Source organism: Oryx dammah, unplaced genomic scaffold (genome assembly GCF_014754425.2).
Source record: "Oryx dammah isolate SB20612 unplaced genomic scaffold, SCBI_Odam_1.1 HiC_scaffold_4, whole genome shotgun sequence".
NCBI classification, from domain to species: domain Eukaryota; kingdom Metazoa; phylum Chordata; class Mammalia; order Artiodactyla; family Bovidae; genus Oryx; species Oryx dammah.
The window spans coordinates 48,595,445-48,613,425 of NW_024070188.1; the positions used below are offsets into that span (position 1 = coordinate 48,595,445).

At 35.7% G+C, this 17,981-nt stretch overlaps 1 protein-coding gene across 1 annotated transcript in view; it reads left to right on the forward strand.

Annotated features, from left to right (window-relative positions):
• The window catches only part of RNGTT (RNA guanylyltransferase and 5'-phosphatase), a 241,443-nt gene that overhangs the window by 38,728 nt on the left and 184,734 nt on the right, over window positions 1-17,981 (forward strand). The window contains exons 5-8 of the mRNA XM_040238814.1: window positions 2,194-2,269; window positions 3,805-4,045; window positions 13,133-13,242; window positions 14,411-14,512. Coding sequence (XP_040094748.1) covers window positions 2,194-2,269; window positions 3,805-4,045; window positions 13,133-13,242; window positions 14,411-14,512 — 529 coding nt within the window. The remainder of the gene's footprint in view (window positions 1-2,193; window positions 2,270-3,804; window positions 4,046-13,132; window positions 13,243-14,410; window positions 14,513-17,981) is intronic.

Below are 17,981 nucleotides of genomic sequence, written 5' to 3' on the forward strand. Positions count from 1 at the left end.
TGCTTCCAAGGCTCGCGACTCGGCAGTGAGAGTGTTTCCTGGTGTTTGGAAACTTCTCTCTTTTTAAGACTCCCTTCCCGGGACGGAGCTCCCTCCCTACCTCTTTTGTCTCTTTTTTTGTCTTTTATATTTTTTCCTACCTCTTTTCGAAGACAATGAGCTGCTTTTCTGGGTGCCTGATGTCTTCTGCCGGCATTCAGAAGTTGTTTTGTGGAATTTACTCAGTGTTTAAATGTTTTGGGGAGAAAGTGGTCTCCCAGTCCTATTCCTCCGCCATCTTAGGACGACCTCTATAGCAGCTTATTTCTAAGGAGTGTTTTTTTGTTCAAGGCTGATCTCTTTATTATTATTATTTTTAAATCTCTTAGGAAACTTCATTTCATTTATATCATTGTTCTCTATTACTTTCAACCTCTGTGAATTAACCAAATCTTTCTCAGCCTATAAACGTATTTAAACCTCTTATATTAAAATATTACCCTGCCCCCCCAAAACCTTTTCTTGCTGTTTTATATGTCCTCTTCCCGTTCCCAGCACACTTTCCAAAAGATTGACACTCAAATCCGTTCATTCCTATTCACCTCATTGCAATGTGGAGTCCTCCCTCTAAACAAATAGTGACTTTCAGTTCTAATCTTCGTGTGACATTTAAACAGTTCTTGGGACTTCCTCTTTCCCTGGTAAACATGACCCTGTGTTCATGTTCTCTTTATTTTCTTGACACCATGAAAGTTCATTTTTAGTCTTTTTTTAATGCCTTCCCACCCCCTCAACTTATTCTTGAAAGGTTAGTTTTCCTCACATTCCATCTTTATTTATGTTCTCTTGTTCTACCCATTTTTAGTGATTTTATCCACACCACAGACACCTTCTGTAGTTGACTATATGCTTATCATTCTGGAATCCACAACTCCAGCTAGACCTCTCTGTGAAGCTCTTTACCCTATTTCCAAATATTTTTGAATCTCATAAGAAAACGCTCCCCTCCCCCTCTTCTTTTTTTGTATTTTGGCCACACCACCAGGCATAGGGATGGTTCCCTGACCAGAAATTGAACCCACGCCTCTGCAGTGAAAGCGCTGAATCCTACCCTCTGGGTCACTGGGGGACTTCCTATTAAGCACCTTAAACTGCATGTTTAAGTGTGCTCACTGTGTTGACTCTGCACGTACAGCTGTACTCATTGTGTTGCCCAGTAGACTGATGTAAACTCCTGTATTTCGTAACTTGGTGGGTGGTATCGCTGCCTAATTAGTCATCCAGGTCAGAACCGAAGACTCCTTCTACATCTTTTCTATCAGTGTTGACAGTAATTGATCCCTCAGATTGCAGATTCTACTTTAAATGTTTCTTCCATCTGCCTCTCCATGTTATTCCTTCCCATCACCAGGACCCTTGTCAGTGAAACCCTAATCTCACATAGAGATTAGTGGGATAATTTCCTTAGTAGTTTTCTTGCTTCATTGATGCTTTTTCTCTATTTTGTGTTGAACTGCCAATGAAGTGGATTTTCTAAAATGTGATAATTTAGTAATGTACACCAAGTCGTTTTTATTACATTTTCAAAGTAGTTAAAATGATTTGAGAATGCAGTCATTTTTGGAAGTTATGAAGCTCATTTGTAGCTTTGCATATTATAAAGATAGGACCATACTTACCTGGAATATGTTCTGAAAAAAGCTTAACAAAAATAAATTTCTTTTTCTCAGCAGTTTTTCCTTTTAAAAGTCTATTTTGAAAGATTGTAGGCTAATGTAAAGATACAGTCAGTTGGCTTCTAGAGAGCTTTAAAGTAGTTTTATTTTTATTGTGCTGTATATTCATCAGTTTCTGTATCCAGTCAAATGTCCTGTGTGGGTGTGTATGTGTGTCTTTTAGAGTTGTATGTTTGATGAAATTTCTCCTTATTTAAAATGCTTGGATCTTTTAGTTTTGAAATAAAACTTTAGACCTTAGAAACAGTTGTAATTAATAAATCAATATGTTATATTTAAACTTTTAGCTAATGCTATAAGTTATATTCCAAGCAGTTTAAGCTGACAGGTTTAATAGTTATAAGAGAGGGCTAAGTTTTAAAAATGTGGTTATTTTATAAAATAATTGAAATGTTTTGTTTGCAGATTGGAATTTTAAAGTGAAATGTGGCCTCTGAAGTGATTTGTAATTTTAAATCAAAACTGCTTTATTTTTTAGGTGTTCATTGTACCCATGGTTTCAATCGCACTGGTTTCCTCATATGTGCCTTCTTGGTGGAGAAAATGGATTGGAGGTATTTGTTTCTTGTTGTAGTGAAAGAAGATATATTTAGTAATTGATAAAAAATTTTATCGATTTTTTTTTTTCAGTTTTAGCATTTTATATTTCTAGGTTTTTTGGTGAAGTCATGATTAACAAATAGATTACTTTGGCTCAGACGGTAAAGCGTCTGCCTACAGTGCGGGAGACCTGGGTTTGATCCCTGGGTCAGGAAGATCCTCTGGAGAAGGAAATGGCAACCCACTCCAGTACGCTTGCCTGGAAAATCCCATGGACGGAGGAGCGTAGTAGGCTACAGTCCATGAGGTCGAAAAGAGTCGGATATGACTGAGCGACTTCCCTTCACTTCACTTCATGCTTAACATGATTTCAGTGGTTTTCATTTTAGATTTGGTTAATCTTTAGAATACCATTCATTACTGATGTTTTCTACCAAGTAGCATGTTGAGTGCTTATGGATCCCAAATACTATACGTTTTCTTTCCCAGATTTTTTTTTTCACATCTTACAGAATTATTGGAGACAGGTTCTCCCAATATTTTGTGTATGTTTTCACCTTGGAGGTTACTACTGTTGTTTTTCATTTCATTTTTAAGTACCTTTTAAAAAAATAGCTGCTGAGTATTAGAAAAAGCTTAAATACTATAAATACCACGTACCTTATGTTAAAACTGTTTCAGAATGGTTTGTCTCTTAGTAGATTGAATGCCTTGTGAGTAGGGACTGTGGTGTGTCCATTTTATAAAACTTCTGTTATGCTTTGTATAATAGTCTTAAATATAAAGGTATTTTGGGGGACTGAGTTACTCTGTTTAAGCCAATCAACAGGTCGTTATGAGCACCTGTTAACTTGTAAAGTGTCTTTTTAGATTCTGAGAGATTAGAGAATGAGATATTACTGAATTTCCTCATTTACTTTAAAGGTCTTTTGTTTACAAAGCCTTTCATGCAGTAAGTCCTTCTCTGAATATAATCACCTGAAGTAGACATGTGATTATATGTTTCTCTGTTTACTCATCCTCTGTGGTTCTCTACTGCATACATTCTGCCTCTGCCTTTCTGCCCTTTCAGATGTTCTAAAAGGTAACTCTACACTATGTCGACTACTATGTCAGATTCAGCCTATGCTTAGCCTTGCTCTGATGACCTCTGCTCTTAACGCTTGGGTCTGTTGAAAGTTCCTGAAAAACCAGCATGCTTTTACTTTATCTTCATGTTGCTTTTCCTTGACTGGTCTTTTCTGTTACAATCAGACCTCAACCTTTAAGGGTTAACTTAAATTCTTTACAGACTCCACCCAGGTCTCCTCATTACACTCATTGCAGTTTACCTTTAGAGTTTAGGAAATACCATGTACCTTGTGTTAAAACTGTTTCAGAATGATTTGTCTTGGTAGATTGAATCCCTTGAGAGAAGGGATTGTGATGTACACATTTTATGAAAACTATTATACTTTGTTATAATAGCCTTAAATATAATAAGAGAATTTTGATAAATCTGCATAAATGGAGAGTAGTGAGGAAATTGCATGGTGTTTATTTTCCATAGTATTGAAGCAGCAGTTGCTACTTTTGCTCAAGCCAGACCACCAGGAATTTATAAGGGTGATTACTTGAAAGAACTTTTTCGTCGCTATGGTGATATAGAGGAAGCACCACCCCCACCTCTATTGCCAGATTGGTGTTTTGAGGATGATGAAGATGAAGATGAGGACGAGGATGGAAAAAAGGAATCAGAACCTGGGTCAAGCGCCTCCTTTGGTAAAAGGAGAAAAGAACGTTTAAAATTGGTAATGTTTAAAGCTATTATTATAGTCTACCTTTTTCCTCTACAGGCTTATTGAGATTTATGCAAATAGAATGTTGACTATGTTTGTTTTGCTGGATTTGTAAGGTTTCTCTATATCTGTTATTTCCAAAGACTTTTTTTTGACTGCACCACGTGGCTTGTGGGGTCTTAGTTCCCCAACTGAGGATTGAACCTAGACCCTTGGCAGTGAGTGTGTGGAGTCTTAACTACTGGACCACCAGGAAAGTACCCTAAAGACTTTTTTTTTTTTAATTAATTTTTAATGGAGTATAGTTGCTTCATAATGTTATATTCGTTTCCTCCGTACAGCAAAGTGAATCATTTATACATACACAGTTATCCCCTCTTTAGATTCACTTCCCATTTAGGTCACCACAAAGCATTGAGAAGAATTTCCTGTCCTCCCAAAGATTCTTGATAGCCGTGGATCGTGGCCTTTTCTACAAAAAATTTTCAGTTATATAAAGTTTTCCTTTTTTTGTTTCTTAGGTAAACCAAAGAACTGTTAGATGTTAGATTGAGAATTTATTGTTTCTTTGCAAAAGATGTGAGATTCCAACTAAATATAAAGTGAATATTTTTACTAGTGCTTTACAAACTTGTCCCATATTTAAAATAACTTTATACATAAATTCTCCTTTCCATGGGTGGCACTTTCATATTTTTCTGTAAAGTTGAATTCAGAAGACTCTTATTTCTTCAATAAGCAATTCCTATTAATCTTCTAGAAATACAAGGCCTAACAAAAAACATTAGGTGTTACCTTCTTTTCTTGGTGGGATAGTGGATATATTGAGAAGAAAAATGCTGGCTGTGACTGTACATATAGAAATATATGTTGTAGGCCAAAGGGGAAAGTTGGGAAAAATGTGGTGGTAATTAATTGTTAATAAAGTTAATCATTCAGGTATGTGGGATACCATGGTTGAGTAGTAAGCAGTAAACCTCACAACTCATTTCTTAGTAGGTATTGATTCACAGGCAGGGAAGAAAATGCCTGAAATGTAACTCATAAAATATAATTATTTGGGACTAAAAGTTTCTTATTTGGAAAACATTTTGTTAATATGTATACATTTCAATCTTCAATATTCTGCCATCACTAACAAGTGTATAAATTGCTTTGAAACATGAAACTAATTTCAAAAATAACATTTTTTTAATCTAACTTATTTTCTGGATTTATATCTGAAATTACTGAATCACATACCTGGAAAAATAAGTATCATATTCTAAAGAAAGTCTACTAGCATAACACATAGATGATTACCCTCTCATATCATTTTTATGAGGGAATTCAACTGAATTTTTAAAGAGTAACATTAATTAGAAGCATATGCGTAATGTGTTCTTGAATTATGATCTAGTATTTAAAAGTGTAAAAGTTTAAACAGCTCACTGGAAAAGGTCAGTTTTCATTCCAATCCCAAAGAAAGGCAATGCCAAAGAATGCTCAAACTACCGCACAATTGCACTCATCTCACACGCTAGTAAAGTAATGCTTAAAATTTTCCAAGCCAGGCTTCAGCAATACGTGAACCGTGAACTTCCACATGTTCAAGCTGGTTTTAGAAAAAGCAGAGGAACCAGAGATCAAATTGCCAACATCTGCTGGATCATCGAAAAAGCAAGAGCATTCCAAAAGAACATCTATTTCTGCTTTATTGACTATGCCAAAGCCTTTGACTGTGTGGATCACAATAAACTGTGGACAATTCTTAAAGAGATGGGAATACCAGACCACCTGACCTGCCTCTTGAGAAACCTGTATGCAGGTCAGGAAGCAACAGTTAGAACTGGACGTGGAACAACAGACTGGTTTCAAATAGGAAAATGAGTATGTCAAGGCTGTATATTGTCACCCTGCTTATTTAACTTCTATGCAGAGTACATCATGAGAAATGCTGGGCTGGAAGAAGTACAAGCTGGAATCAAGATTGCCGGGAGAAATATCAGTAACCTCAGATATGCAGATGACACCACCCTTATGGCAGAAAGTGAAAAGAGCCTCTTGATGAAAGTGAAAGAGGAGAGTGAAAAAGTTGGCTTAAAGCTCAACATTCAGAAAACGAAGATCATGGCATCCGGTCCCCTCACTTCATGGCAAATAGATGGGGAGACAGTGGAAACAGTGGCTGACTTTATTTTTCTGGGCTCCAAAATCACTGCAGATGGTGATAGCAGCCATGAAATTAAAAGACGCTTACTCCTTGGAAGGAAGGTTACGACCAACCTAGACAGCATATTCAAATTAGAGACATTACTTTGTCAACAAAGGTCTGTCTAGTCAAGGCTATGGTTTTTCCAGTGCTCATGTATGGATAGGAGAGTTGGACTATAAAGAAAGCTGAGCACCAAAGAATTGATGGTTTTGAACTGTGGTATTGGAGAAGACTCTTGAGAGTCCCTTGGACTGCAAGGAGATCCAACCAGTCCATCCTAAAGGAGATCAGTCCTGGGTGTTCACTGGAGGGACTGATGTTGAAACTGAAACTCCAATACTTTGGCCACCTGATGCGAAGAGCTGACTCATTTGAAAAGTCCCTGATGCTGGGAAAGATTGAGGGCAGGAGAGGGGGACAACAGAGGATGAGATGGTTGGATGGCATCACTGACTTGAGGACATGAATTTGAGTAAGCTCTGGGAGTTGGTGATGGACAGGGAGGCCTGGTGTGCTGCAGTATGGGGTCGCAAAGAGTTGGACATGACTAAGCGACTGAACTGAACTGAACTGATTTTACAGAATGAGTTAAGTTTGCAGCATTTATTTTTCTTTGCCAGCAGAAATGTTTTAAAAATTATATTCATTTAAAAATATTCAGTTAAGTACCATTAAATCCTTATTTTTACAAAAGAGCTCCAGTGGCATAAGAAGTGCATGAGAAGTGCATGTTTTTTTAGGGGAAAAAAAATGACATAAAATAAAAGCAAACCCAAACCTGGTTTCTCCTGTTTTGTTTTGTCAGTTACAAAGAGGAGTATTTAAAAATTCCTCACTATGATTATGGATTTACCTATTTCTCCTTATAGTTCTCTTAGATTTTGCTTTATATATTATGAGGTGACACATTTCACATTCGTGTGAAAATGCCTTTATTTCTCCATCTTTTTGAAGAACAGTTGTTCTTTGAAACCCAGGTTTTTGACTTCTGTGTTGGCACGTTGAACATATTATTCTGTAATTCATTTCTTTTGAGAAGTTGCTTCTTTGAAGGTAATTTCTTTTTGGTTTTGATTTTCAGCAGTTTTACTATGATGTTTCTACCTGTGGTTTTCTTGCATTTTTCTAGCTTCCTACTTGCAGTGATTCTTGAATCTATGGTTGGATTTTTCTTTTATCAGTTTTAGATATTCTTGGCTATTATCTCTTCAAATATTATTTTAAATCAATTTTTTCACCTCTTTCCTTCTACCCAATAGACCTTTTATATTTTATTATTTCTTAAAATGTTGTCTATGTTCTTTTCAATATTTTCTATCCTTTTGTTTCATTTTTTTCAGTCTGGATATTTTTTCCTGACCAAGTGTTTTAATTCTCTGTTTTAAGTTTGTGCTGCTGTTAAATTTATCCATTGAGTTCTTAATTTTAGTTATTTTACTTTCACTTCTGGAATTTCAGCTTGAGTATTAAAATAACTTTCAGTTCTCTACTGGGATTCTGCATCTTGGGTCATTTAGGTTTTTGAATTTATTAAGCCTATTTGAAAGCCCATGTGAGGTAACTGATGTACAGCTATCCTCTGGGTCTTTTTTTTGTTTTTCTTCTTGTGTCCTTTGATTTCTAGTCAGTTGTAGTTTTTTTTTTCTTTCTTCCTACCTGGGTATTTCTGCTAGCTAGATATTATGTATGAAAAATTACGGAAATGGTTTGCGGCTCCGTACCCTGTTATCTTCCTTCAGAGAAGATTTACTTTTGTTCCTACACAAGATAGGAGTAGAGAATCTTAACTCAGTTTGGAATTGAACTGTTAAAAGCTGGGCTTTAGTTTGAGAGCTGGTCTGATTTTGGTTCACCCCAATTCCCAGAGTGTGGTCCTCTGGGAATTAGAACTGAAAGCCTGGAAAATAAAGCATGACCTCTCCTCCTTGATGGCCTGGTACTCTAGTTTTTGTTTTCTTATTCTTGTGATAAATGCTGAAAGTTCTGTTCAGTTTCTTACCCTCTCAGCTACAGTTTTTGAAACAGTGCCTATAGATGAAAATCCTAGAGGAGAAAAATTATGCCAGCTGTCTAGCACATCTCTCTGGAATTCCATTCTTTCTAAGTTCTTGGCTTCAGGTCCTTAACACCTTTATAATTCTCTGATGTCTTAAAACAGGTACTTTTTAACTTCTTTTGTAATGTTTTCTCATGGCTGCACCATTGGTCTAAATAAGCTAGTCTGCCATTGCCAAAAGCAGCAAGCTTCCCTTCTCTGTTTTTGGAAGAAGCAATTAGGTTTGATCTCTGACTGACATTGAAGACATGGTGGATTTCAAGAATATTTGTATTTATACTTCCAAAGGTAGAGTCATGAAAAAAGAAAACTCTAAAGCCTTATGTACTTTAGTAGGTTTTTCTTCTTTTCAGATCATAGTTAGTAAATATTAAAATTGTTAAATATTTTTTATTTATAAAATAATATCTTACATTAAAGAAAGTTTGGAAACAATCTTTCAGTTTTCATCCTACCACTAGCAGTTTTATCATCTTAAAAGAATTTCTTCCCTTTTACTTACCTGTCTAGTTACCTATCTCTTTTAGAGAGTCCACAAGTGACTTAAAGTTCAGTTCTCTTTGTAAAATAAAAGTGTGAAAATCTGGAAGTGTATATAGGGTTAGAAGTTATCTCTTTATTCCCACTTCCACTCTACTTTTTGATTATACTTCTAGATACTGACTTTTTCTATGCATTTACATACATTTATTCAGTTTAACCTGACTCCCCCTATCCGTTGTTAACATAAATGAATTTAATGTTAGCTTTTTTTTTTCCCACTTGGATATCTTTTCTTAGTACATACAGAACTACCTCATTCCTTTTAGCTAGCACCAGAGGGAATAGTTTATAAGCAGCAAACAGAACATTTCTTTAGAAGACAAGAGAGGGCATCAAGCCATAAAATAATGGCAGGCTATTATGAAGAAGAACTAGTTAGAGAACTTGGAAATGATAATAATAAAGAAAAAAATCAGGAGGTGGGTTTGATAGCAGCCTGAAGTTAGCAGTCTGGAGGAGATTATCAAACTGGAAGATCCAGCTAAGAAATTTTTCCTGGATGTAGCATGAAAGGACAAAGAAATATGAGGAATAGTTTAGAGTTTTAGGTAGTGACCTGTGTGAATGATTTAATAGTATGAAAAGTCACAGAGGGAACAAATATGGTAAGGATAGGAAATGTCTTTCTGAGGATTATTTTCTGTGGTACAGTAGAGCTAGGTCACAGTAGTCATCTTTCTTAAGATGGGAGGTGAGAAAAAGGAGACAGTTGTGTTCAGGGTCCACAGTACCGCCCCGCTTTTGAAAATTTGCTAGAACTCAGTATATACTTAGTTGTACTCAGAGCTAAGATATAGTGCATCAATGTACTAAGAATATCCAGATCAAAAGGGGAAAAAAGAAGTGGAGTTTTGAGGAGTCCATGTGCAGGCTTCCTTATACTCTCCCCTTCCCACAGGGAACCATACAGAGCTCACTCTCCCCACAGCAGTGGAAATGCAGCAGCGTGTGTGTGATGTTGCTGTCTAGGGAAGCTTGTTAGAGTCTCAGTGCCTAAGGTTTTTATTTATGGTTCGTCATGCATACAGCATGTACCTAGCATGTATCAGTATTCCAGAATCCCAGAAGCAAAGCATTTGTTCAGCATAAGTTTTATTGTCTGTACAGGTAGTTTAGGCATGATGACCCAGTCTTATCAGTTGACCAAGAACAGTGAAAGTCGTTTCCCAGATGCCATCCAGAGGCCCACCTGGCAAGCAGTCCTGTTATGTTAACTCTTTTCTACACACTGGTGAACACTATTCGAGCAGTTTAATTATGAGCAAAAAGGGAGACTGAGGGTGATTGCTTGATGCAGACATATTCGGGAAAGGCTCCAAGCATAGTTATTACTTGAGGATAAGGAACTAGTGGAATCAGTGAAGTTGAAAATAACCTGAAATCATAGCGTAAGAAATGGTAGAGCAATTTCTGAGGAGACTGAAGGAAATGGAGTTCATGAGCAGATAGAAGTAGGTCTTTAACAAGAGTAGGGAAGTCTCATCCTTTGCACTGAGATGGTGATTTTTCCTCAGTAAATTTCAGCTGCCTATTTCCTTGTGGGTGGGGAAGGCATCCCATCCACAAAGAGAGCTTTTATGTAACCAGCCACAGTGGTTATCTGCCCTACTTGATTCTGCTAATGGCTGAATGAGTTAGCCTGAATGGAAGAGGAGCTATAGAAAGAGGCCAGGAGAGCAGTGAGGATATAAGAGGGTTGTTTACACTACCCTATCGGAGAAAGCAATGGCACCCCACTCCAGTACTCTTGCCTGGAAAATCCCATGGATGGAAAAGCCTGGTAGGCTGCAGTCCATGGGGTCGCTAAGAGTTGGATACAACTGAGCGACTTCACTTTCACTTTGATGCATTGGAGAGGGAAATTGCAACCCACTCCAGTGTTGCTTGGAGAATCCCAGGGATGGGGTAGCCTGGTGGGCTTCCATCTATGGGGTCGCACAGAGTCGGACACAACTGAAGTGACTTAGCAGCAGCAGAATAGGACTTGGGCAGTGAGAGAATGAGTGGTTTTCACTTAAGAGAAAAGTGAGTGGTTTTCTTGGTAGAGAGCTAGCTTCCAATGAAGACACAGGGTACAGGGTGTTCGTGAAAAAGGTTAAGCTTACAAGGGAAGGTTATTTATGAAAAGGAGATTCCAGGGTTTACATTGGAAAGGTGACTAATGATAAGATGAACCAAGAAGGGGCTCAGAAGCAGTGAGGACAAGACCATCAGAGAGGAAAGGTGACTGGAGAGTTGAATTTTGGGTAATGTCAGCAGTGTGGTTGATAGGCATGACAGGTGTGGATGTAATTAATTGGCAAGTTCATGGTTAGAAAACTTTCATTTTTCTTTTATGTTAGTTGAGATTGAAGATAGTTAACAGAGAGCCAAGAGTGATTAGTTCTTTGTACTGAGGCTCAATATTTATTTATTCTGTTCAATTAAATTTAGCTTCTTCAAATGTAGTGTTTGTGTTTTTAGGATTAATTTATGCTAATTTGACCTTTGCTTTTCAGAAATTATCATTGATTTTTTGCCTTTGCTTAGGAAATACATGCTCATAAGTGAAACTGGATACCTTCTTCATGTGAAACTTCCATGCTATTAGTACTTTCAGAGTAAAGATGCTTTCGTTTTTTAATTAATATATACAAGATATAATTTTATCAGGATATTGAAGTTATTTGAGTATCTCAGTAACTAAACATGTTGAAAAAACAACCACCTGATTAAGTTTTCCTTTGAAAATACTCTTTTTAGTTATTATATTTAATGGAGAAATGATTCTAAAACAGAAACTTCATTGGCTGATAAAGAGAGGTTATGGTATAATAGGAGAGGAATGGTACTCTTTGATCCTTTGGCTCATGGAAACTCCCTTGAAGGAAAACAAAGTAGATGACATTTTAAATGACTATAAAATATGATTCAGAACTAGGGGCAAAAAGTAGGATCAGTGTCTGGTGGATTGACCTAGGACTCTTACAGATTTGACCTAGGACTCTTCTAGATGTGTATGTACTAAACATTGCATTCTTTTTTTCCCTTCCCAAATAGTTCAGCTTGCCAAGTCTTTGCCAGAAGATTGATCATTGCAGTTTGCAGACCATATTTTTTATTCCTTAATTATGTTAACAGCTCTCTAGCTGTTTTATAGATTTTTCTTGAGACTGATGCCAGCCCTCTTATGGGTTGCAAAGTAATTGTAACATGAATCTAGACTATTTTTTTAGTGTCTGAAATTTCCAGGAGTGTTCTTTATTTGATACATAAATTCTCCATCTGCTTCACTTCTCTGTGATATTTTAAAAGTATATTTGCTATGAAATACAATAATACATTTTCTGTAGTTCTGAGTTAAAGGATTTAGATTAAAACTTCAGGGATGATGGAGAAGGAAATGGGAACCCACTCCAGTATTCTTGCCTGGGAAATCCCATGGACAGAGGAGCCTGGCGGGCTGCAGTCCATGGGGTTGCAAAAGAGTTGGACAGGACTGAGCGACTGAGCAATAAAAAGTACGAAATGTTCAATCCTAACTGGTTAGCTGGAAATCATTTAGAAGTTGTGTGGGTCAAAGCGGTGGAGAATGTACGCGTTCGATCGCATTTAGTTAGTAACCTTTACTGAATCCTGTGTATGTTTGTTAAACAATAAAACAAAAGCTTTTGTATTAAAAAAAAATTCAGTGATGAGTAATATTTAGTTTTTATGTTGATACATCCAGTGACTATAGCTTAGCCATTTTGTCTACTGTTATAGTCTTATTCTAGTTTACAAAGGTATATATTGTAGGTGTGTATCTCAAAATCCAAGCTCCATTAGTGACACAACTTCCCATCCTCTTCATTGGGAATCATTGGTGAATGGTATAGTTTAGACCTGGGTTCAAATTCTTTTTTACCATTTGAATAAATTGCATAAAATCTTTATGCCTCATTTGTTCATTTATGAAATAAATGTAATGCAGTCTGATTTTCAGAATTGTTAAATAAAGGTTAGAGAAACTGCAAAATGCCAGGTACTTTGCATAACTGAGTAAATGGTAGATAAGTTATTATTGCTGTTATGATTCCTGAGTAGTGACCACGGTTGCTTTGATAGCATGATATAGACACTGGGCTGTATATGTACATTGAAAATCATATGCTGGATTAAGGAAAACTAGTGTACAATCCCAGAGAAGTCTACAGAACCTCCTGTAGCAGACTATTTGTTGCATATATTTACTCAGATTTCTGAAAATAAATGAATTTATCATTCCGTCTAGTCTTTGTAGATAGATTTGAACTCTAATATATTTTTCTTTTCCTTTTATTTTCAGGGTGCTATTTTTTTGGAGGGTGTAACTGTTAAAGGTGTAACTCAAGTAACAACTCAGCCAAAGTTAGGAGAGGTACAGCAGAAGTGTCATCAATTCTGTGGCTGGGAAGGGTAATAAGCATTTTAAATTTTAATTAAAGTTTTAAATAAAATTTATTCTTACTCTACAGTACTTAACATTAATGCAAACAGTGACATAGCTTCTTTGCTCCATGAAATTTCTGTGTTTACATAGAATTCGTCAAGCAAAAGTTTATCAGATTTTTCTCAAGATAAACAGTGTAATAACTAGATTTTTGAGTCAAAATTCGATGATTCACATGTCTTCTCTAGAGGAATAGAAAATTACTGTTGTTACCTTCTGGTATTTGTTTTGTGGATTTGATTCTACTGTTGCTGATTAGAGTTTTGGTTGCCCTTATGATTTTATTAAGGAAGAAGAGGTGAAACTTGAATGAGCCTCCCTTTCCAGTTTTTCTGTCATCAGAAACCTAGAAGAATCAGCTTTAAATATACTCTACCCCTTACCATGACTTGAAGATATTCATAAGACATTTCATAGCAGAGTATTCAGGAGAGAGTTCACGGCTCTTATCTGTTGCTCCCAGGTCTTGGTCTGTGGTCATTCCTGTTGGTTTTTGCCATCTGTGGCAGAAAACTTTACAGTTAGAACATGATGAAATAGGGTTATTGTTAAAAATTCCTAATATAAAGAACTTTTGGACTGGTACATACAGATCAATCAACTAGAAATAATTTAACTGAAAACTGCAAATGATGATGAAGTGATGTCAGTTTTAGTGTTCTGTTAAACCCTTGCCAGTGTACCTTAATCTTGACCTAAATGTCTCCTATTTTGTCACTTCTGGGCATCTTTTGAGCAGAAACTTGCCAACCCTGCAGAGTTATGCCAAGTTGGCAGTGTCATGATGAAGTATGGGGCCTAGAGCAATGTAAGATAATTAAGGCAAGACTTCTTCCTGACTTGTAAATATATATGCTTTACTATTTAGATCATGTATGTTAATATTTAAAAATTAGCCCAGTAGTCATAATTCATAGTGGCATTTAGGATCTTGTTAACTCACATTTTAAAATGTCAAGAAAATGATAACATTTTGTTAGCATTCTTGTGAAAGCTGATATTACTCCAACTGATGTTAATTTCATGATTGGGAGACCATTGTGCTACATGTGTGACTCATGTGAGATTGGTTTAAGACATGTATGGCTTTGTATGGATACCAGCCATAATAGTGATACAGTGATCTTCATTAAGGTCTGGATTCCCTGGAGCACAGCCTGTTTCCATGGACAAGCAAAACATTAAACTTTTGGAGCAGAAGCCATATAAAGTAAGCTGGAAAGCAGATGGTACTCGGTAAGTTAGACTTCTGAAAAAGAAAAGTTATACTAAATAACCCAAATTCTTGAAGAATATTGCTTTGTTGTGAGAGAAGGTTTGTACTTTTGGGAGTGACATGAACAGCAAAATAAACTGTTTCATATATTGTATAGTTTTTGTTTTGCTAGTATTCTTAGTTGTCTACTACAGTTATCTCTTTCATTCTTAAAATATTTGGTTTCAGATTAAATTTAAATCTGAAAGTATTTTTTCTTAATAATATTGTACTTTTGGTATGTCTGTTGCCTACCACTTTGTCTTTAATGGTTGTTGGGCACTTCTAAAATTAATAGATGTATTATGAGTTTATAATCTAAAAATTACCAAGTCCCCTGATTCATTCTGTATTTTATTCCTTTGATAGTTTTTCTTTTTCTGTTAATCCTTACTAATACTTTTTGTAATTTTATCCACTCTTAAGATTCTATTCTTACAACAGAGCTTAGCTTCACATTTCATATTCCTAAGTTTGAAAGTATTGATTAGTAAAAATTTTATGCTTCCTCAATACCAGTTAACTTTTTCTCGATTGTAGTCTATTTTATATGGCTTTGCTATATATGTATTTATTCATTCAGCAAATTTTATACCAATTGAAGTAACTACTTTAACAGATATTAATATAGAAGTCATTAATTTTTTCATAATGAAAATATTTTAGAATAATTAGACTGTATGTAGTATGTGTATGGGCTTCCCCAGCAGCTCAGCAGTAAAAGAATCCACCTGCAATGCAGGAGATACAGGTTTGATTCCTGGATCAGGAAGATTCCCTGGAGGAGGGCATGGCAGCCTTCCCCAGTATTCTCGTCTGAAGAGTCCCATGGACAGAGGAGATTGGTGGACTACAGTCAATAAGGTCACAAAGAGTTGGACACAACTGAAGAGACTTAGCATGAATGCACATATATGTGTGTGAATATGGGGCTTCCTTCGTGGCTCAGAAGGTAAAGAGTCTGCCTGCAACGCAGGAGACCCGGGTTTGAGCCCTGAGTTGGGAAAATCTCCTGGAGAAGTAAATGGCAACCCATTCTAGGTACTCTTGCCTGGAAAATCCCATGGATGGAGAAGCCTGGAAGGCTACAGTCCATGGGGTTGCAAAGAGTTGGACGTGACTGAGCAACTTCACTTTCACTTTCATATATACATATATATGTATATTTTAGTTATTTTAGTTTTTTTCCAGGTTTGTTGAGATACAATTTGACATGGCATTAAGCAGGTTTAAGGTGTACAAATTGTTGATTTGGTACACATATATTGCAAAATGGTTACTGCTATGGTGTTAACTAACACTTCTGTCACTTCCATAATAACCATTTCTTTTCGATGGTGAGAACATTTAAGATCTATCTGTTAGCAATTTTCAAGTATGTAAACACAGTAGTAACTATAATCAGCATGTTGTGCATTAGATCATCAAAACTTATTTGTCTTATACCTGGCAGCTTGTATCCTTTGATTAGTATCTCCTCATTTTTCCCACCCTCTCATCCCTTGGTAACTACCATTCCAGTTTCGGTTTCTGTGAGTTTGGCTTTTTTAGATTCCACATATAAGTGACATCTTACAGTATTTGTCTTTTTCTGCCTTATTCCATTTAACTGATGTCCTCAAGTTCCATGTTGTCACAAGTGACAGGGTTTTTTCTCATGGCTGAATAATATTCCATTGTGTGTGTGCGTATAATATACATTAAAAATATATATATATATACTTACATGCATTATTTTTATTCATCTGTTGGTGGATAGGTTATTTTCATATCTTGCCTATTATGAATAATGCTGCAGTAAAAATGGGAAAGAAAATAATCTCTTTAAGATCCTGTTTTCATATTTTAGTTTTTAAAGATTATTTTGAAGATGATATAAGTTGCATTTGATTTTTATGACAGTTTTTGAATGTCAAAATAACTATATCTTTTTTATCATACTGTCTTCATCTACATTTAACTTTGTGGTGACTTTAAAAGATACCTATGGAGATATGGAGTGGATATAACTTAATTTTACTGTTAATATTTTTATAACTACTATTGTAATACCAATAATGAAGTAAAAGAAAAGAACTCAAAGTATATTTGCCATAAGAAGTATGTAATGCTATGGGAATAATTTGTATAGATAAGCAAAAGTCTTTTAATGAATTGATAGCCATAATGAAAGCAAACCTTACGAGAACTGAGACTTTTGTCTTTCTAACCACTGTGTCCTCAGTGCCCAGAATAGTGCCTGGCACGTGAAGGGCACTCAGTAAATGTTTATTGGATCAATTAATCATTGAAAGGCTGTCAATGTCTTCTCATGAAAGTTATGGGAACATTTGTGATGGTTGTGAAATTTTTGAGGTTTTAAATATGACAACTCTCTGTCACATTAATTTCCAAACAAAAATGTAAAGCATTTAGTCAAAAGCAGCAGCAGCAGCAGCAGCAGCATATTTCAAAAAACATGACACATAGGGTAGGATAAAGCTAGATGACCCTAAGAAAAATGTCTGGATTCATGTAAGATAATGGCAATCCATTACCCAATAGATTTGATGTAAAAGGATTAAATAAAGTAATTCCAAACAATTAGCATATGGCGGACACTCTGTAGAAGATAGCTACTGATATTTTCACACATACTTCTGATGTATGTGTATTATATGTGTGTGCATATATATATATATGTATATGTAATATATATATATACAAGCATTCTTGCTTTAAGAAAAATTGAATACACAATTCATTGTAGTTATTGCTTAACTTCTGGTTTTGAGTTTTTATATAAGCAATTCACTAAATGTATACATTTGAAATGTAAATTGTAATTTTTTTTTTCTCATAAAAATGTCCTCTGCCTTTGTTTTAATTGAGTGCTAGACATGTAGTCATGCTATACTTGTCCTGACAAATACTTGGTGACTTGTAGAAATAGCTGTTATGTAGATAAACCATTTATAATATGTTCAGGGAGCTTCTGAACGTAGTTACTGCTCTAATGGTTTTTATAGAGAACAGTGTAATTACCCCAGGAAGTTAGTAACTTGCTTGGATCCTTTGATATGTTATCTCATTAATAATGTTTGTAGCAGATGTTTATTCCAGTGAGTGAAACTGAATGTTCAGACAGGAATAACGTGGATAGGATAATGAGATGCTACACTAGAAAAGTTTTATATACTGAGAGGAATATTAAAGAGGTTTTAGATATCTCTGGAATAATTTTCAATGAGCTACAAAGAGATGATATTTTATGCTGTTTAGGAACAGAATGAGTAAATCAAATTATTAACAATTCAGTGATGTTACACTGCTATAATTTAGATGTGTTCACTTAGCTGGTTTTTAGTTCCTCTTGAGGGAAGATATCAGAGCAGGTAAATTTCTGTTTAGCCCTAATTTTCTTTTGATCTTGAAGTAAGTAGTTTTTTTTCTGATATATAACAACTTTGA